The following is a 21,845-nucleotide window of genomic DNA, read 5'->3' on the forward strand; positions in this document are numbered from 1 at the left end:
GGAAAAAGACCATTTAATTTCTTTTTTCCTGCTCTTGGCTCTCATCTCTTTATGTCAGTGGGGTGGATGAACTAATTTTATTATAATTAAAAAGAAAGAAAAACAACTTTGGTGTTCTTTCTATATTGATTTTAATGTTATTTGTTCTATAAACTCTGCAGTGTTTCTGGTAAATTGTCCTCTTGAATTAAAATTAATAAATAAAAAAAAAAACAGTCTGCATTGGACTTAGTTGATGTTGGACTTTAAAAACACATAACTTCCAGGAGGAGTTCATATTTTATTTGTTATAGAATCTATTTAAAGGTTTGTCATTGAGTTGACCTGTTAATATTTTAAAATTTCTTGCCTGAAAACTAGACAATATCCCTCATAAAAAGTAACACTTTAATTGACAAAAAAGCAATGTCAATGTTTTGTTTAGGAAGAAACAGAGAGCAATTGCCTTACTGGGCTAGTACAACATATACTATTTTACCAATAATTATACATTTTAGATTATACAAGGTTAAGTTCAAAAGAATGCATTACATCTATTACTCAGCAGTTAAGCAAAACAAAAACTATTAATTCAGCCATTGATACTGTGCAGTTATCAGGACTTGTAGCAAGTAGTGCTGATTAGTGAATTTTGTCAGCAAAAAAAACAGAGGAGAATTATTACTTTTTACAAGACTTTTCATCTTTTTGATGAAATAAGCACAGACAGTTTAGAGTGCCTAGTGTGACTTCAAATAATTAAAAAAACCAGCAATTTCAATGTGGTGTGTCATATTTGAATTTTCTGCCTTTAAAATGCCTACATATTTTTTTCTGACTTTTGACTGGGATTTTAGCAGTTCCGCTTTGTTTTGATGAAATATATCATTGCATGTCTTTGACTGCATTCTTTCCTCTTTGATCTCACAGAGCCATGGTAGTGCACTGGTTTACACTGCTGCCACATAGCTCAGGTCACCTTTTGGCCACAGTACTGTAATTGGTCCAGTATAGTTGGCAGATGTTTCCTTAGCCCTAAGGGACACTTTAAAAACGACTGTACCATTATAATCCAGTCAAATCTAGTTCAGTTAGTCCTTCAACATTGACTTTGGTGTAGTTCACCAAGTTTGGCGAATATTGCTAAGATTTCCATAATTTCAGGGAACTCATTGCAAATGTTCGCTCATTACTACTAATAAGGTATGACAGGATACAAGAGAACTGACCCTTTCTGTTATGCGTTTTTAGAGGAGTATACTGTAAGGGGAGTCTGAGAGAAAGGAACAAGGTTCTTAATCTAAAAAAAAAAAAAAACTCTACCTGAGAGGCTGTTTCACTCATCCTTAACAGTCTTGTCTTTCCTTAAAGCACATTATTAAAGACACATATATGGGGAATGAAATGGTGTTGTAGTTGTAAGCAAAGCAGATACAAGGCTTTAGAGCACTTGCTTCGAACCCCAGCTTAGATACTGCCTGTATGGAAGCTGCATGTTGTATAGGGGATTACTTGGGCTATCCTTTAGGTATTCACATTCCAAAGAAGCATGTGTTAGACTCAATTGTTACTCTAAACTGGGCCTGTATGAGCTGGTATGGATGTGTTGGTATGTGAGTATTCTTTGCAAAGGACTGGCACACTATCCAGGGTTATTTCCCATCTTCCCACCCCAATGACGACACCTGTTCCCATTGCCCTGGATAAGCAGATTAGAAAATGGATGGGTCATTATTTAACCATATTAATTGTTTTGTTATGTATTTATTATTTCAAATAGAAGAGTAATAAAGGTTAGAAAAAAAAAAAACCTTCAAAGTAGTCATACATCAGAAAGAACACTCCACCTCTAGTTTTCATATGTAGATCCAGTTGTGTAAATCACCTGCAATTTGACTTTAATGGGAACCTTCATATGGAAGATTAGTGGGCTACACCCCTCCTGTACTCCTTGCTCAGCTGTGACTGCGTGCCCATACACAGCTTCAACTCTATCATTAAATTTGCTGAAGACACCACCATCATAGTCAGCAGCATCTTTAACATGAAAATTTTGGTTGGGCCACATGGACCTTGGAGAGAGAGACAGAGACAGAGAGAGAAAAAGAGAGAAACAGAAATGTTCTAGAACCAAAAGAGCAGAACTTATTAGACCCACTTAAATTTAGTGACCCAGTTACAGTGCATCCGGAAAATATTCACAGCGCATCACTTTTTCCACATTTTGTTATGTTACAGCCTTATTCCAAAATGGATTAAATTCATTTTTTTCCTCAGAATTCTGCACACAACACCCCATAATGACGACATGAAAAATGTTTACTTGAGGTTTTTGCAAATTTATTAAAAACAAAAAAAACTGAGAAATCACACGTACATAAGTGTTCACAGCCTTTGCTCAATACTTTGTCGATGCACCTTTGGCAGCAATCACAGCCTCAAGTCTTTTTAAATATGACGCCACAAGCTTGGCCCACCTATCCTTGGCCAGTTTCGCCCATTCCTCTAAGCAGCACCTCTCAAGCTCCACCAGGTTGGATGGGAAGTGTCAGTGCACAGCCATTTTAAGGCCTCTCCAGAGATGTTCAATCGGATTCAAGTCTGGGCTCTGGCTGGGCCACTCAAGGACATTCACAGAGTTGTCCTGAAGCCACTCCTTTGCTATCTTGGCAGTGTGCTTAGGGTTGTCGTCCTGTTGAAAGATGAACCATCGCCCCAGTCTGAGGTCAAGAGCGCTCTGGAGCAGGTTTTCATCCAGGATGTCTGTGTACATTGCTGCAGTCATCTTTCCCTTTATCATGACTAGTCTCCCAGTTCCTGCCGCTGAAAAACATCCCCACAGCATGATGCTGCCACCACCATGCTTCACTGTAGGGATGGTGCCTGGTTTCCTCCAAATGTGACGCCTGGCATTCACACCAAAAAGTTCAATCTTTGTCTCATCAGACCAGAGAATTTTCTTTCTCATGGCCTGAGAGTCCTTCAGGTGCCTTTTGGCAAACTCCAGGCGGGCTGCCGTGTGCCTTTTACTATGGAGTGGCTTCCGTCTGGCCACTCTACCATACAGGCCTGATTGGTGGATTGCTGCAGAGATGGTTGTCCTTCTGGAAGGTTCTCCTCTCTCCACAGAGGACCTCTGGAGCTCTGACAGAGTGACCATCGGGTTCTTGGTCACCTCCCTGACTAAGGCCCTTCTCCCCCGATCGCTCAGTTTAGATGGCCGGCCAGCTCTAGGAAGAGTCCTGGTGGTTTCAAACTTCCTCCACTTATGGATGATGGAGGCTGCTGTGGTCATTGGGACCTTCAAAGCAGCAGAAATTTTTCTGTAACCTTCCCCAGATTTGTGCCTTGAGACAATCCTGTCTCGGAGGTCTACAGACAATTCCTTTGACTTCATGCTTGGTTTGTGCTCGGACATGAACTGTCAACTGTGGGACTTTCTATAGACAGGTGTGTGCCTTTCCAAATCATGTCCAATCAAGTGAATTTACCATAGGTGGACTCCAATTAAGCTGCAGAAATATCTCAAGGATGATCAGGGGAAACAGGATGCACCTGAGCTCAATTTTGAGCTTCATGGCAAAGGCTGTGAATACTTATGTACAGGTGCTTTCTCATTTTTTATTTTTAATAAATTTGCAAAAACCTCAAGTAAACGTTTTTCACGTTGTCATTATGGGGTGTTGTGTGTAGAATAAAGATAAGTGTGTAGATAAAAGTGAATTTAATCCATTTTTGAATAAGGTTGTAAGATAACAAAAATGTGTAAAAAGTGATACACTGTGAATACTTTCCAGATGCACTGTATGTGGCCACTGCTAATCTTTGAAAGATCCTGGCTTGGATCGACTTTGACAGTTGGGGAGAAGGAACGCAGGAGCGGTCTTTGACCACAAGTGAGCAGTTTGAGGCAGAGCCAGCAATGTGAATTTACAAGTTGAAGATGCAGCAGAAAAAGATCCTTGGAGCAGCATGGAAGGAGCTATAGGAAACTAGAAAAGTGGTAGTGATGTAACAAGACAGCTAAGCAAGGAGAAGGCCTCGGGAAAACCTCATATGAGAAAAAAACAAGGAGGGATGGTTCCTTTCACAATATGCTAGGCTACCTTCTTCATTGATGTTAAAATGTAAGCCAAATGATAGCCAAAATAATCTCAAAAAAGTAAATTTATCAACATATTTTCATTGAATACATATGCCAAAAGATTGTATAAATAACTCAAATAATTATATATAAAATTTCCAATTTTCATTGGCTAGATGAAAGTACTAAATTGTTTTGCATATAAGGTAATTGATAATTCATGATGATAACTACTTAAAAATAGTGAGATGTACAAGCTCACATACCTTTAAAGTTATGCCATAAAATAAAAAATAAAAAAAATAAATAAAAAAAAAAACAAAAAAAAGAACAGTGCTATCATGGACAGCCAGAAAAAAATGATTATGACAACTATGTTGACATACCTATAAATATTTTAACAATGTGTTAAATTATATAGGCAAGTTTACTACCTATGCATATTTTTCATATAGGTTTTTTCCTCTGCTGGGAGATGGAGCAGCAGTGCCATACTTGCCCTTAATGCAGACATGCCAATGATTATAGACCTAATCACCAACCAACAACCATGTTATACTAGAGATATATTTACAGAATTTGTTATAGATCCATTTTGACATTCTATAAGGTTATGTAAATGACTGTTTTTTAAGGGGTAAAACAGAGTATTTCTGGGTTCTCATACTAAGGATTAAAAATGAAAGTTTATACTGGTATTTTAATTTATTCTTTCATCTTCATAGCCAGAAAAAACATGACCAAAAAAATAAAAGGATTTATGACATACCTCTCGACTTCTTAACTGGAAACTTTTACCTTCATGATAACAGTTATATGTCTTAAGCAATGTTAACATTTCTGACCTGAAATATAAAGTAAAGAAAACTGTTATAATTTTGAAGATTTTTATTTTTCAGTATATTTTATTTTTGAAAACCAGAACATTACAGAAGCATACTACTCAATCAATCAAACAAAAAAACACAAAAAAAAAAAAACCAGATACACCCATTTACTTCAAAATCAATAGAGGTAACAAATGCAAAATAAGGGAGACAAATAATTTTAAAGATATTCTAAATGTTTTCTATTCTTACTTCATTCAAAATAGGCCTGTGATAGAATTTTAGCCTGTGGTATTATATAGGGTGGTCCAGATCTAATTATCCAATTTTCATTACGCTAGAACTTATTAAATTTATTACATAGAAAATTACCTGGAAAATCCTGGACCATCGAGAAACGTGCGAACTGACGACATGAAGAACCGTCTTTGCGGCCGAACTGGAATCGTCCCCGCAGAAATCAAAGTCATCCAGACGATCTGGATCTGAATAATTAGATCTGGACCACCCTATACATATGTGCAACCAGTCTGGGGTAATTTAATGCCTTTAGGGAGGCAGAATGGAGTTAAAAAAATAAAAAAAATTTTTAAAAAAAAATCAGAAAACACAAGAACATTCTGCCTCCACACATATGGTAATTAATCTTAGGACCCAAATGCTATCTTTCATACATAGTTAATATACTATATGCATTTTATTGAAACTTGTTCACTATTACCAGTGTATGAAGAATTAATAATATTTACTTTGAAATTGCCTTGTGTTCTCCAACTTTCACAAATGAAGCTTGATGAAAACTGTCCATCTTCAGACTTGATTTCTATTACTGGTACAAGAACAACTGGTGCTTGAGAGTGGGGAAAAAAAATACAACTGAACACGTTTGATTACTTCATTAGAATATAATAAAGTAGTAAACTGTACAAAGCATGTGCTTGATGCTAAACATCTCATTGCAACTACTGGAAAAGCATATGAGCCCAAGGGCATTAACCTACAATTACTGGTATATCTTGATATTTCTCTGTAATGATTAAAAGCTTTATTCTTAAAACTAAAATATATCTTAATTCCCAACTGTCCAGTATAACAGGTTTTCTATTGGAAAATACTGAAAAGAATGGGAATAAATAATTTTGATAGAATTTAGTCTTTATTGAGTTTTAGTAAGTCTGATAAATAACCTTTTAAATAAGAACATAAGAAATTTGCCAAATGAGAAAAGAGACCATTCAGTCCATCTGCCGTGCTTCCTTAGCTAATAGCTAAGCTGTTCCAATAACGTATTCAGACAATTATTATTGATTTTCAAGGTTTCTTCTTCAATTACTGTTTGGTAGTTTGTGCCAGATTTCCTCAACTCTTTGAGTAAAGAAGTATTTCATGGCTTCAGGCCTAAATGCACTTCCTTTTAATTTCCAATAAATATGAATATATTATCTATAAGAGTACCTAAACGTTAGGTAGTCTTCTCTTGACCTGTTAATAATGTTAGGATGACTTGTGTCATTCAATTACAACATGCATCATCATCCTAACTCATTACAATATTATTTTAGACATGAAAACAGAACATTTTAATTAAAAATATATACCTTCTCTTTGTATATCGCATAGTTAACCTTGTAATACCTCAATGAGGCTGTATTATAAAACATGCAAATTAAAATAATGCTTTTCAAACAAACAGAAATAACATGCCAAAGGATTCATTAGTGCTACTGCATTACTCCATTGACAAAGTTCTACTCCAGGCTGGGTTACTGACCATGTGAAGCTGCACTGATTCTCCCACTATTAGTGCAGCTTTGATCCTGTTACTTGGGTTAATTGATGATTTAAAATTTTCCTTGTACTGTATGACTGAACTTCGTGATGAACTAGCCTCTTATCCAGAGATTGCTCATGACTTTATGCCAGATGCTCCTCCTGGGCTCCTCTCTAGTTGCAATGACCTTACAATAGACTAAGTGGATTAACTGATAAAGGGAAGAATAGATAACTACTGAGGATTATCTAAGACACCTTACTTTAATATATGAGAGTAACATATGTAACTTAATTGTTTACTCTCTACATTTAGATTGTTGCATGCAGTGTTCTGGCTTTGACATTAACTTCAGAGCAATTAACAACATTTTTTAGTGAATGATAACTAAAACTAGTTATAATCAAACAATGTGAAAACTGAATCAGAGAAATAACAAAAGACTGTAGTAATAGTCTATTAGATTTACAAGAAATTCTATTATTTTAAAAGGAGCAAACTTTGTTCAAGGTTACAGTAAATGCAATTAACATTAAAACATGAGGCAGACTACAACTGAATAATTGAATGTCACATTTTCAAATAGTAAAACAAATTTAATTGATCAAGTAAGTAATAACTAGGTGTTTAAGTGGTCAGTAAAGACTGATTTTAGAAGTACGGGCTTTTATAAAGACTGTAAAGTCATTTGTGAAATTTATTAGAAGTGCAATAAAACCTCGATTATACATCACTCGACTAACCTTCATTCTCCATTAACTGTCAGGGCAAAAAAAAAAAAATAGCCCATTGCACACACCAGCACCTCCCCATTACTGTACTACTACTTGTGTGCAGTACACTACAAGCTTTGCACATTAGAACAACTTTGCCCTATGCTAGCACTTAAAGTTTTTTCCCTTGCACCACAGTGTCAGTTACGTACCTTCAGTTTTAATAGTGTTTCGTAACTTTTCTCTTTTGCTATAATTCAACTACTATACATTGTTATTGGCGATAAATGTATGTGTGTGGTGTTGGAACTGTCACAAAAATTTAAATTATTAAATATTTACAAAATGGTAATAGTGTTTCGAGTATTGCTTCAATTTACAGAGTAGGAAGAACAGTAAATGATATAAAGCATGATGCAGACAAAACTGAAAATGTGTTGAAAATGGACACCACTGATGGTAATGTTATTCTGTATTGTAATTTTCTTTTTACATTTTTTTATGTTTTGTTAATATATTGTGACGTGTAGGCAGCTTGTGATGCTCTATACGGGAGTGGAAAGGGTGGAATGAATGCTGTAAGTAAATGGACTGGGTGAAGGGCTTCTGTTCTGTAAAGGGCAGACATTCTTCTTAGAAGATGAGTGACAGGAGAAGTTAGGAGAAAAAGGAAGGTGCAGGATAAGGAAGTTTTGAGTAGGGAGTCAATAGACAATAAGCAGGAGTGTTGGCGGTATAGAGAAAAAAAGAATGTAAGTGGCAGGAGATAAACTGATTCTTATGGAAAGCTTTCTTTTATTGTTTTGGTGGTGTGCTCCATAACCCAGATAACAGCGTATAAGACAGTGCACCGTTTGTTAAGGAACAAAGACTCCAAGTAAAACACAGAAAACTCCAGTACCACTGATTTTTATTGGCTTATTATGCTGGTTGTTATGATTTTATTAAAGTTATATTTTGTTAATATAGTTTTGCTTTGTAAATAAATACAGATATTCGCTAAACTAATCTATTGTACAGTATTATATTATTATTATATTATTGTACAGTATATAATTTTTAAAGTATCTGTTCTGTTATCTTTATTTTGTCTTATCTGTCATAGCCTCGGCCCCAACCTCCAATTCTGACAGTATGCACAATTTTATAAACCGTTCATTCATATCATTGTTAAATGAATGGTAAAAATTCAGCTTACCATTAGTCTCTATGGCTAAAGTACTGTAAAATGCAGATGCAGAACTGCTTTTGTATCCATTAAATATTTCAGAGTGTTACTGGTTCCAACCTCTTCAGCTCAAGGTAAATAACATGTTTTTTCTCTAAAAAGAAATATATATTTAAAAAAGGAATTAGAATATGCAGTATTACCTATTCCAACATTTTTAAAGGGGAAATTTTGGCCCCTACAGACAAAAGTTAAAGCAAAGCAATAACAATTACAAATTATAGAGTACAGTTTCAACTTTCTTTTTTATTAAAAAATTCAAAATATAAATAACATATTAGTTAAATTAAAAGAAAATAAAACCATTTCAGACCAAGGACTAAGTTGCTAAAGTCAAAGATACAGCAGTTCGCCCAATTGTAAGCCTGTATTACAATTAACACATTTATTTTAGTAAATGTATTAATCATGGTAAAAATGCTGAGTTTAATATCCAATGTTTCTAGCTTTGTGGGGCAAAGCCCAAGATATCAGGAATTCATCTATAACAAGCCTTCGCCTATTAAGACACTGTAATAAAAGTCAGCCTGACGGCAATGATGCAGCCAAAGCAGTACATGTCAACAGTCTCATTAGATTAAAGGAACTGTAATGGTCAGAGGTGGCTCCGCATTATGTCAATGCAAATTTAAGAGAGTGAGATGTGTGTAATGACAGATAAAATAAAGACTGAAGGAGGACTAAATCTGAGTGTAAAAGAAAGGAAAAAAGAGGGGAAATCTCAGCAAGCCAATAGGAGCAGAACAGGGAGGAACAGCACTGAATTAAATGTTGTTACCGTAAAATGTTATTATTGCTGCTAACAGAATCTACTTCTTTTGACTTAATTTTAATTGGCCACCTTGTAGCTATATGCTCATCATACAATATCTACTTCAATAGACTATTTCAAAAAAGAACAGAATGATGGCCTGAGAAATATTAATCTGTTCTAGTCCACGAAACATCTGGATCACACTCGGAACAAAAGAAGTGGTTTTTTAAATGTCTGTTGGAGAAAGGTAAAAAAAAAAAAGAAAAAGAAAAAAAAAAAATGGAGTGAACACATCAACCCCCAAGAACTGAATTTGAGACTTCTGAGTTTGAAGATCTTCTTTTGACTTCTTAAGGAAAATAACAATAAGTTAAGGTTTATAAATGTAAAAAGAGAAGTCAGTTCAAATTACATCTGTTCCATTAGCAGAAGTAATTGGTCCCTAATTAAAGAATTGGTTGGAATGAAAACATGCCTGTCACTGTGGTCCTCTCCGCAGTGCAGTAGCAAGCAGAACAATAGTAGTGTATAAATAATGAAATAATTACGGAAAAGCAGAATAGTTTCAGGAGTAAGCATAGGGAAATGTACATAAAAACAGTAAAGGGGGCGTGAATACCGCTTTCCTTTTAATCATTAATAAAGTTTTCATTTGTTCTTGTTCATTAATCCCACTTTTATCACTGAGAATCTTCTCAATGTGTCCACCCATGGCAAAGCTACTATAACACTTGTGGCCACCAGGGGGCACACCAGCTCCCCAAACCAGATACACACATGTACCATGCACAAGTCCAGGAACACACAGGCTTTATTTAGTGAGAAACTCTTTTCAAATTGTTCCTGCCTGCACAGGATAGTCCATGTGAGCACAGAAACACACACAGCACTTTTTTCTTTGGCCTTTTTTTGTCTTTCTGCCTCCACTCCTTCTCTAGCAAGCTTTGTTCTCCTTCCTCCTGAGTATGGCTCAATGATGCTAGGTAGGTAGTCCCTTTTATTTTAGCCACCCTAGAAGTGGTCTCAATCTTCCACACACGTGTTCTGTAAGCACTTCTGAGTGAGGCAGAAACTCAATGACGCAGGGCCTCCCCAATCCTGCAGCTCCTGCTGGCGGCCTTCATGGGAAACAGGGTTGTCCCCTGGGATTACAATATCCTGCAGGCCCTAATGTGGGTAATTCAGCCTGGGCTCACTGCTATCTAGCATCCTGGGTGAGACAATGCCCTGTGTAAGCTGTCTCACCTCATCCTTTTATCCTAATGGCGTCCCAGCCGGGTAAGGATGCTGGCCATCCCTCACACACTATAATTTTAATCAGCAATAGTATTCTCCATGGTGGTAGAGATAGATCCATTCCTTGTGGATATACAGTAAGAAACTTTAGTAGCACTGATGTCGGGGAGCAGCCTGATTGCTTTAAGTAAATGTTGAAGTAGATGTATAATAAATGGCAGATTGAAAATTCACTTTGCTTTTGCATGAGGACTGTTATCTTGGGATCCACTTGACTACTGCACCACACTTACAGAACTGATATAAGTTTCCAATCTATTTTGATAACGTAATAGTTTAGTCAACAATAACCCACTTGTTGTATATTTAAATGAATACATTTATAAACCATCATCATCAGAGAGATTAACCATCACTCACTGTATGCAGTCATGTAATGTTTGGTCGATTAGTGCCACACCTGAAACATGTGTAAATTTTTTTTTTTTTTTTAATATGTGTTTTTGTTACCCCACACAAAATCATCCACAGTGCTGGTAATATTGCGAATGAAAACTCAGCAAGCCTTATAATACATTTAAAGTATTTTACAAGCATGCATTTCCATTTTAAGCCAAAGTAACCTCAATTTATCAAAGGGTAGTACACATGCCCATTTGTTATTTATCAACTGTTTTGGTGGTGGCATATTGTTCTTTGTGTTTAAAGCAGGTTTCACAGTAGCTGGTTGTACAACGGTTATTGCAAACAAGAGCATTCATGGAGTCAGCAGGTGAAGATGGGGTAGGTGAAAGCTGTGAAAAACATAACATTAGATAGAATCGGAGTGTCAAAGCCAAATTTTAGTACAATAGTGACAGTCACACTTATTAAATTACTGTTTACATTGCATGTACTTTTGGGGTCATCTTTTCCCCTTACTTTGTATCTTAAGGGGCAAAACTATTTAACAATTAGGAACTAATAGGATTTCTGATACTGACCTGTTCTCAACTTAGTTCCCAACTTTATTTAATAATATTTTTCCAGTGTTGCTTGAAACGGGCACTATATCCTACAGACAGTTACATATATAACAATAAATGCAAAATCCTCATCTTATACCACAAAATAAAATCACATATAAAATTGGAAAATGCACAGAATCGTTTTTTGGCAGTCATTGATCATGAAAAATGTGTGTATTTCTGCAATTCAAGACATTATCCTTTCAGGTCCTGCTTTGGAACACAGTTTATCGAAACCTACTCCTCTACTCTGAATATCATTTAAATCTAATTTTTAAAATTTACACCTTTAACAATAAGGATGTGTTGCCTTTTATCTTTCTATATCCCCAGGTAAAAGAAAACCTAAAACCTTCTACACCAGTACTTCTTGAGGTAAGTTTGCTTCTTAGAAAGACCTTCTCCATGCATCTGGTCTCTGCATTTGTGTAGCAAGAGTGTTGTTTAAATCCTTGGGCTCAAGCTCACACCATTTAAAACAATATAAGGCCTTTCTAGCACCTCATACTACCAGGACATGTATCAATAAAACTTTTAATGAAGTGGGCTCAGTTTGTTAAAGCTAAAAATGAATGATGCTGCTAAGCACTGTTTTGTTTTCTCTATTTTCTGATGAGGTTGAAGTTAGTGACTTATTTACAAGCTTCTTATTTGAACAGGGTTGTGGTAACAAGGAGATCCAATGTTTTAAATAGGTACAGACTGAAATGGGTCTTTAAACCTGATCAAGGTGTGGAAACATTGGCAAAATTTATTGGCAAACCTGGCACAGTCTCACATCTATTGCACTGTACAGAATGGAATATGATGTTTAACAGATGCTATAAATGATTAAATTTCTACTGGGCAACCTTTTTATGTGTATTTGGCAAAAAGTGTATTCTGTGTTTCAAATTTTTAATAACAATTATGTCTCAGTTGAAAAGGAACTAGCACGAAGACTGGATTATAACAATCAAATAGGAGAATGTACCAAAATGAAAGTTAGCAAAGTCAGGAAAACATTTATTAAAAAATAATGTGATTGTCAAAAATATGTCTTACATTTTGCATAAATGACACAAATGTTTTAATATCTCATAGTGTGCAGATAGAATTCATCATCTTAAATGTTTCATGACCAAAATATTTGCATGCCATACCAAAATAATACATAAAGAGACCATTTTCATTTATTTCAACTTCACCTCAATGCCCAAACCTCACATCAGCAAGTTGGAAAAACTGAAACCCACAAATAATCTGATCCAGAAGATGTCTTGAACTTAGGGAGTATCTGCCAGTTGCCTTCAAACTTCATCTTTGGCCCTAGTGTACTCAGCAGCAGAACACTGTGCTGCCATATGGCTCAACATTCAGCACACCAAGGGCATTGAAATATAACTTAACTAAGCCAAAAGACAACCAACTGTGTAACAAATGTCTATTGAGTGGTTTAATGCCCTCATTAAGATCTCCCTACCACATTTCCAGCGCAAACAAGCTTTAATCCTTGAATATGACAAAATCTCTATCCAAAAACCCATACTCATTACTCCACTAATTTGGCTAAAGTCAAGAAAACCATTGCTTTGCTTTGCAGAGCAGCTTGTTGAAACAAGCTAAAATCTGCAATAAACATAAGAAGAACCCTGGGATAACAGCAACTTAATGATGAGTGACTGTTAAAATGAGTTTCAGTTTTTGTGTAAGACTCATCACATATAGTTGGATTGCCCCATGTTATCATATCAAGGGAACATGAATGACTTTGTTAATCTCAAGGCTGGAGCCACTGTCTGGCTTAATCAGTAAAGTGCATTAAGAAGCTGATACAAATTTAAATAATTTTATATTCACTTTTTCATTCAATTTTTGTAAAACCCATATGACAAATACATATTAACAAAAATAAAAGTCTGAAAATAATCAAGCATTAAATATTCAAGTTAATTTCATGAGCACTAACTTAAAAAAATGATTTCTGCTTGGATTTGAGAATACAGCATGCACATGATGAAAAGCACTGCAATTGAAAGGGATATATATATATATATATATATATATATATATATATATATATATATATATATATATAATGAACCAGCTTAGAAACAAAAAACAAAAAATAATAATAATACATAATAATAAAAAGTATAAGATATATATTTTTTAAATTCACATCCGGAAATGTAACTAAAATTTAAAAGGTAGAAATGGCCACTTATCTTCCAGAAATCCCTTTCAAGCCAAATAAAAAGTAAATGTGTTCATGTTGTATTGTTTCCTGTACAGACATACAGAAAATAATTATCTGAGTAGTCATTACACAGTCATGGAAAGAATATTCCTTCGAAAAAAGATCTTTTCCTTCAAAGTGTGTGATGTTCTGTAAAGTCTTAAAACACAAAACATTGTTAACTCTGATGCTACATAATTTATTCATGTATTGCACTGCAATTGAAAAGGTTATTATCTCTTTATAATGAGTTAATTGTGGAATAAAAAAAAATAAATAAATAAATTTGGATTTACTTGATTATAAGAAGATTATGAAATCCAGCACAACTGGGCTACTTTTCAAAAACTGACCAACTGAGATTTCAGGAATTTCCCTAAGAGGAAACATCTGGCCTTTATGAGAATAACCCACACAGCTAAGGAATTCTAACACAAAAAGATTAAGGATAATCTAATTAACCCCTTTCGTTTTCTTAGTGTTTTTTTTTTAATCAAACAAGTTTTAAAAATTAATTTTGACAAATTAAAATACAGATTTTATAAACAAGGCAAGAAGCTCCTTTAAGAGCTGATGAGAAAAAGATATGTACATTGCATTCAAATCATATGGTGTAAAGTTTTATGGTTTTGAAACAGGAGTGTAAAATGACCATACATATTTGCAGTTATTTGTCAGGGATGAGAAACATAAGAAAGGGTAATGCTACTTAAAAACAGAAAACTTAACTACTGGAAAGTTTATAGAGGACCAGCTGGGTAGTTTTAAATTAAGCAAATGTAACGGGTTTAGAGCTTGGTAGGGAGGGCCTGGCTCCGGGGGTTGAGAATCTGGATAGCAGACTGGAAAATCCACTTTCTCATTTTCAGCTTTGGAAAATCCGGGAAATCATGTGACACATCCTTGGCAGCAAAAGCAGCTTTGAAAATGTATAAAAGAAGCCAACTGCATGAGGAAAATCAGAGACTAAAACGTAAGAATGGAAGCCAGACTTTCAATATTTAATCTTACATTGGCCATTCTGGCCTATATATATATTAATAAAGGTAAGGCCAGTATTTCATATTTAATTAATTATGCATGCCATGCCTTTATCTCTGTTAATGATTTTAATATGCGTGAAGAATAAAACATAAAAATAAAACATAAAATGGTTATTTGTTATTATTACTGCTCTTTATAAAAGCAGATATGACTAGAATATTTTTATGAACAGGTTACTCAAATGCAACTTATAACTTTATGAACTTTTAAACCTTTACAGAAAAAATTTAAGAAAACTATACAAAGTAAACTTCTGTAATGTATTGCATATTATTGTTTTTATTTAAACTACATTGTACGTACATGTATGCATTATAATGAATATAAAGTATTGAAATTAAGTGTCAATGTAACAAATAGTAAAATATTTCTTAATGAATAAAAAATATATCTCATAATTGCTTAAAAAATTTTATGTTGCAGAACCCGTTGAAGCATTGTTTGTACCAACGCGGTGCAGCTGCATTAAGAACAAAGAAACAGTAAGAAAACCAGTTATCGATATGAAGATAACAGAAAAAGGACCACACTGCAAAAATGATGAAATAATGTAAGTTATACGTGTCCCCTATTAAATCACAACATGTAGCATGTCTGATACGTACTTATTTGCAATTTTATTTTAAGGCATGGATGGATGTTTTTCTGAATAATTTTGCAACAATTTTAAAGAGTGCACAAATCTAAGTTTTGCTGATTAGTACTGTTTAAGAATAATACATTTGTAAAAAAGTAGAAGACCAATTAGAAAAAAAAAGACTTCAATAACTATTTAAAACTGAGTCAGAATGAGTTAACTGTAATCAGATCCTATTGCGAAACACATTAATGCATGTCCTGGAGGAAAGCTGGATTACATTTTTTTTAAATTACTGCCAACATCAAATACAACAACAAGTAACGGCTTGTTTATTAAAGGGGAAAAAAAAAAGAGGACACTTAATGGTTATTACTCCTTTTGCTTGAAGATATTCCCAAGGGTACCCAAATGCTTTCAATTCTGATTTTAAAGTTTTGTTGCCCAAGTTTCATTTGCTTTGTGGTAACTTTTTTGAAACAGTGTTTTTAATATAAAACTCAACTCTCTTTTCAGATTAACATTAACAGAGGGAAGCAAAGTATGCTTAAATGCGGCTGGCCATCAAGGCAAACGGCTAATCAACTGCTGGAAAAGGTCAGTGAAGTGTTTCATTGGTCTATGGGCTTTCCTATGAACTTTGTACACTACAGCATCCTTGTTTACATGACCTGTCAGAAAAAGGTAGATAGTGAACATTTTTACATGGCATAGTTAAATGACCCCTTCATTTTTTTTTGCTAAAAGTCATAGTGTGAAAGGGTCAAAACAGGTTTTAAAATATGCATACACATATTGTGGTATCTTGATGATAAGCTGGGGCTTTACCTTCTACTTTGATCTTTAAAATGTTGGTTTGAACTATTACAACCGTGCATGATTCATTAATGCACAGACCACATATTTCTATGTACAATACTACAAAATGAAATGGCAGAACATGTCACACAAAAGCAAAATTACTGTTAACAGTATATTACAACAGTTTAAAATAAAGCAACTTTAAAATAACCTAAAAAGGTAACAATTTGCCTGCTGTTTTTACTTTTAGGATTGAAAAAGATCCAAATAGAAAAATGGAATGCTTTTTCTGGATGCGACCAAAGAATTCCAGCACAGAAAATGAAAAAGATGGGACATCATGAGCTTTTCACTAGTTTAATAAATGAAAAAGGAAGCAAAAAGGATCCATCAAGAAAACAGAATTTTTTTCTATTTTGTGCTTCAGAGCTCCTGTCATGTTTTAGAAACTGGAATCAGTCTTTTTCATCCAAGCTGACAATGAGACAGCGTAACGGCACATTAAAGAAAGATGAGTGATGCTCAGCCAAGGCTGCCATCTCCAAGCAAGATTTGAAATGGGCAGATAGTTGAGAAAGAGGACATCATATTATCACATTATAATGTTTATAATAACTAAAGGTTTTATGGTTCTACTGAAAAAGAATGAAATTTGTAGGGGGCAAAGAAAACCTACTAACTTATTTAAAAAGTACCAAGTTAAGAAAAAAATGCAATTCAAAAATATTTATTAAAAATAAATTGCAATTCAAAAACAAATTATTTAATAATATTTGAGTAAATAAATATTTTAACTTTTTTAAACTGTCAAAAACTAATGAAAACAAATCTGTATTAACACTAATGCACTGAATGTTTCATTATGCACTTTTTACTTTTGGGAATAAAAAAAATTTTGAACCTAAACTTTGTCAATTTTATTAGAACAATAACAAATGGAATTAGGACATTACACACATATAGCTTGTTCAATTTTACTACTCTTGGCAAGAAATAATTTTTAATGATTCATTAATGGGAGGGAATAAAATTCAATTTGCTGAAATTTGGTGCAATAAAAAGTCATGGTACTCTGATAAAACTTCAGAAATCAAATGTTTACCGATAACAGTATAAAGACTGAAGTATGCAGATTTAATGCAAGCACAAAAATTGTTCAATGTTTAGTAAACACACTGTAAATGTATGCTATTTCAATTATACTGCTAAAACAAGCAATACTCTGAAGGGAAATTATTGTAATGACATGTTGAAGCGGTAAAGGAAGTTCGAGAGAGAAATGGGATATTAAAAGCCCAGGAAAGCCTATCTGAGAGAAGCACCCACACTGGTAGTATATAACAAAAGTCTCTTAAAATACCAATGTTAGTAGGAAGTGGAGAGACCTTATGTGCATGGTTATGCAAAGTGCTTCCACAGAATAACTAGGGGCATGTAACTCTGCAGATACTAAGGATGCCGAACACTCTGGTTAATAAGTGGATATGACATAAATGAAGAAGTCTAGACACATGTATCCCAAGTGCAGTTTAGCCCTGACCTGTTATGAAGAACAGGAGAGGTCAGGAACACCAGGGGTATACATTTTTTTAGTTGTCTATTAAAACGTGGGGTAACAAGATGGTGCTCTAGAAATAATCCAGAGCAATCTTAAATCCAGATGAGGTTCCAGGAATTGACCTGAAAGTCTCGGTTATAAGTCACCTCAGTACTACTTACAGCAGAGTTGGAAGGCAAGTTGAACCAAGCAGTCAATAGGTGAAAAAGTGCAAGGTCGGAGCAGAGAGTGAGAGCAGGGAGAAAAAGGGATGTTGCTTTAATACTCTGTTGTCAGTGGGCAAGTGAATGAGCCATTGCGCGGGACTGACAGGGATGCAAGCCAGACATAAAAGATTTTTTTAGGTTTAATAATTTCTGTGGAGTGAACACTTTTGTTTACCACTCCTTTTGTTAAATAATTGCATAATAAACTTCTGCACTATATTATGCCTCTGATTGGGGATGTTACGAGAGTGCCCCCTACTGCCCCAATAGCAAAATCATAGGTAATGCAACATCCCATTCTTCTACATTTCCAGATGTGTAGAAGAATATAAAAAAATCTGGTAGCACTTTTAAACTATTGAATATTTTAAATAACGGTAGCAAACAAAACAGCGAGGAACTTGGAAAAAACAAAAACACCATAAGGCTCTACAAAAAAGGTCAAAAGAAAAGAATGTATTATTTTTGATTCAGAGCTAAACTTCAAATCACACAATAAGAATATTTTAAAGACTACATTTTTTCAATTAAACATTGCATAAGTTAGATCTTTCATGTTACTGCAAGATGATTAAAAGTTAATACATGCTTTGGTCTTTAGCTGTCTAGATCAGAGTTTCTTAAAACTATACATGATGGGTTGCAAGTTATTGATGCATTTAATGGTAATGGGACATGGATGGTTTGCGAAGTGGGTCACAGTGGTTTGATTAAACAATTGACATTGCTCTCACAATCTTCCTTGATCAACCTACCCAGACAACCGAAGGTGATTCTCCAAGGGGGACAACGCTCTGATGATCAATGGCAATTTTCTAATATTGCTCAGACAACTTCCCTCAATTGATCAATCCCTGCCTAACCCCAAACCATAATGATCAGCTGGACATTCAACAAGGAATGGAGCTCAAATGTAATAAATATAACAAGACTGGATCACAGCAAAAATAGTACAAGAAACCCTGGTGTATAGATTATTTCAATGCACCTATATCAGGATAACCAAAAAGATATAACTCAGCTGCAATTAGTCCAAAAAGCAGCACCAAGAATTGTAAATAAAAGACAATCTGAGCATCTCTCATCACTCTTAGCATCATTATACTGGTTGTCTGTGTCCTTTAGGATTGATTTTAAAATACTTTAAACTTTGCAGAAGTTCCTAAAAAATCTAGCACCTTATATTTTGGTGTGTTTGCCCCCCTACATTCCAAATACTATTCGTAGAATTTATAACTTGACTTGTACAGATTCCAGGAATGAAGCATAAAAAAATGGTGAGACAGCTTTTTGTTTCTTTGCACCAAATATCTGAAATATATTATCAAAAATTCACCAGGCTAGTACAGATGAACAATTAAAAAAATAAAACTGGCTTACTTGAATGTAAACAAAAAATTCTAGTGACTGGCATCACTAGCATTCATTTACAATGATGAGAGGAGGAAATTAATATGGGATGCTGTTTGTAAAATAATGCACTTGTTTATAGCACTCTCATTTATTGTACATTTATAGGATGCCAAATGTAGAAATGACGTTTTTCTCACGTTTTGTACGTTTCTGATGAGCAAAATGTAAAATCATTTGTATTAATGACAAATATTTAACTTAAATGGTAAATGACCCTGCTAAATGGTAAATATCACACTTGAATGCTAAATGTCTAACTTAAATGGCAGACTTAATCCTTATCTGGGAATTTTTCTAAAGGACAAATATATTGTGTTAAAGTTGCATGCACTATATAAAGTTAGTGTTAGTTCCCATCTTCATACTCAAACATGAAACTGAGAAGCAGAGTATAACTGACAAACTGAAATGCAGATTTGAGCAGTAATACATAAATAGAAAATGCTTAAACATTCAATGTCAAAGGTTGAAGCCGCGTGTTACACTATATGAAAATTGGTTATGCCTACTGCCTTGTACATCAGCCATTCTGCCTAGACATATTTAAGCAGAGCCCACAATATTCATAGATGATATGACAGATACAGGAAGATTAGCAGAAGTCATTGAGCATGCAGTAGCAGCCAAGCAAAGAGGCACTCTGCATCCTCAAGCTGGTGCCAGACTGCAAATTTGAAAATTTACTTGGATATTTAGCATTAAGCAGAGACATTTAGCTGATTCAGTTACAGTTTAAATAGCAAATATGTAACTTAAACAAGATATTTCACATTTTGCACATCAAAAATGTATACCATTTGAGAAAAAGAGAGCATTTTATATTTGGTATCGTGTAAAAGTATAATAAATGCAATTCCAATTGCTATTTTATAGAGTGGTTACTAATCACTACTTTTGTACTTCTGCTTCTGGTTTGTAAGCAAGTTGGACATTATGATTCTCCACTGTTACAAATAACCATTCTTTAGTTTTTGTCCTTTCTTTTGTAACTCTGTTTAGTTATGATTATTATTATTACAAAGGACTTTGAGCTATTTCCATGTAGGAAAATGTGCTATGTAAATAAATGTTCTTAAGACAAAAAGCATCACAGCTCTGAAATTATCCTAAAAAAGTGAAGACATTAATTTTGTAAAATATACCAAAAATATCTTTACATCATTTTACTGTAATTCAGCTTCAGTTTGTTTTAAAATTGCCTTTATAGCTTTTCATTTGCAATTGTGTTTTTGGCTGAAGGCTCAACATCACTTATGAATATTGATGAGCTACCATAAAGTTACCATAAGTGGCAAAACACAAAGAAATATGATTTTTGTAGCATTTTATGTCATCCACTAGATGACAGCAAAATACTGTTCAGTAAGGTATTTGGGCGTAGCACTGAAAACAATCGTTACACGTCACATCTTACTCAAGATTAACCATATTTACGTTGAATTCTGAGTCTAGGTCACACTCGGGATTAACGCCAAGGATGTTAATTAAACTCTGTAAGGAGTTATTAACTCTCATTCTTGGTTTGCCAGTTTGTTTGAGGAATGAGGTAGAGTGCTTGAGCTCCTAGCAAGTCATGCACCATCTCCCTAATATTACGCGTTCTGCTCCAACTTTGGCAACCACAGGAATGAAAAGAAAGCAGAGATTGTTGTTCAGGCTGTGGAGCTGAAACATATGCTGTACATCATATAAATATTCCAATTTTATTCAAAACATTAACCTAAATCTGCAACCGTTTGAACAATCATTATGACAATTTCTTTGGTTTGTTTTATCAATGCTTACTGTATTTTTGATGGTTTCTGCAATAGAAGATAAGCAATTATCACTCTATTAATAGTTATTTTATCTGATTGCTAAAATTAAGCATGTAACTCATACAAAGGCTAATTTAGTAAGCAGTATGCCAAAACTAAAACATTAGGATGTTTGAAATAGGTGAAAAGCTGGCACAGGAGTTTAAGAATTTTCTCAAAGAGACCTGGTTTTGATACCAATCTTAGTTACGCTGTGGAATTTGTGCACTTATTCTGCTCTCTGGGTACTTTAGTTTTCAGACAGATCTCAAAGACAATTATGATGGGCTATTACACCTTTATAAAGTGGATGTGTATGTGAGTGTGCCTTGTAATGGTGTTTTGTTCTCTCTAGGGTCGACTCCACCCTAGCTGGCTGATTTTTGAGATTTATCAAAAATGAGACAAAATGGATAAATATGATGGTAATACAATGTATACAGATTTTTTTTTTTTCCCAAAAAAACACATGCAGAATGGTTAAACAATAAGAGAATACAGGGTTTAAAGGATTAAATCATAAAAGAGGATGGAGTACATGATTAGCAAATAATTACTTTAAGCACTCTCATGATTCATGTTCTGGGTTCAGGACTTGTAATGTAAGGCAGACACTTGTTTAAACTGCTTCCA

The 21,845-nt window shown here is 34.4% G+C and overlaps 2 protein-coding genes across 2 annotated transcripts in view; one reads left to right on the forward strand and one right to left on the reverse strand.

Moving 5' to 3' along the window:
• rassf4a (Ras association domain family member 4a) overlaps window positions 1-21,845 on the reverse strand; it is a 120,413-nt gene that overhangs the window by 70,514 nt on the left and 28,054 nt on the right. Inside the window, exons 2-4 of the mRNA XM_039773745.1 lie at window positions 8,573-8,696; window positions 5,640-5,740; window positions 4,833-4,908 (exon numbers count right to left, since the gene is read on the reverse strand). Of these exons, the coding sequence (XP_039629679.1) occupies window positions 4,833-4,908; window positions 5,640-5,698 (135 nt within the window). The 5' untranslated portion in view covers window positions 5,699-5,740; window positions 8,573-8,696. The remainder of the gene's footprint in view (window positions 1-4,832; window positions 4,909-5,639; window positions 5,741-8,572; window positions 8,697-21,845) is intronic.
• On the forward strand, window positions 14,757-16,937 carry LOC120541855 (interleukin-8-like). The gene is made up of 4 exons (XM_039773758.1): window positions 14,757-14,863; window positions 15,285-15,411; window positions 15,955-16,035; window positions 16,490-16,937. The coding sequence occupies exons 1-4, from the start codon at window positions 14,797-14,799 to the stop codon at window positions 16,581-16,583; spliced, it is 369 nt and encodes a 122-aa protein (XP_039629692.1). The 5' UTR covers window positions 14,757-14,796; the 3' UTR covers window positions 16,584-16,937.

The sequence above is a fragment of the Polypterus senegalus genome, chromosome 1 (genome assembly GCF_016835505.1).
Source record: "Polypterus senegalus isolate Bchr_013 chromosome 1, ASM1683550v1, whole genome shotgun sequence".
In the NCBI taxonomy this organism is placed as follows: domain Eukaryota; kingdom Metazoa; phylum Chordata; class Cladistia; order Polypteriformes; family Polypteridae; genus Polypterus; species Polypterus senegalus.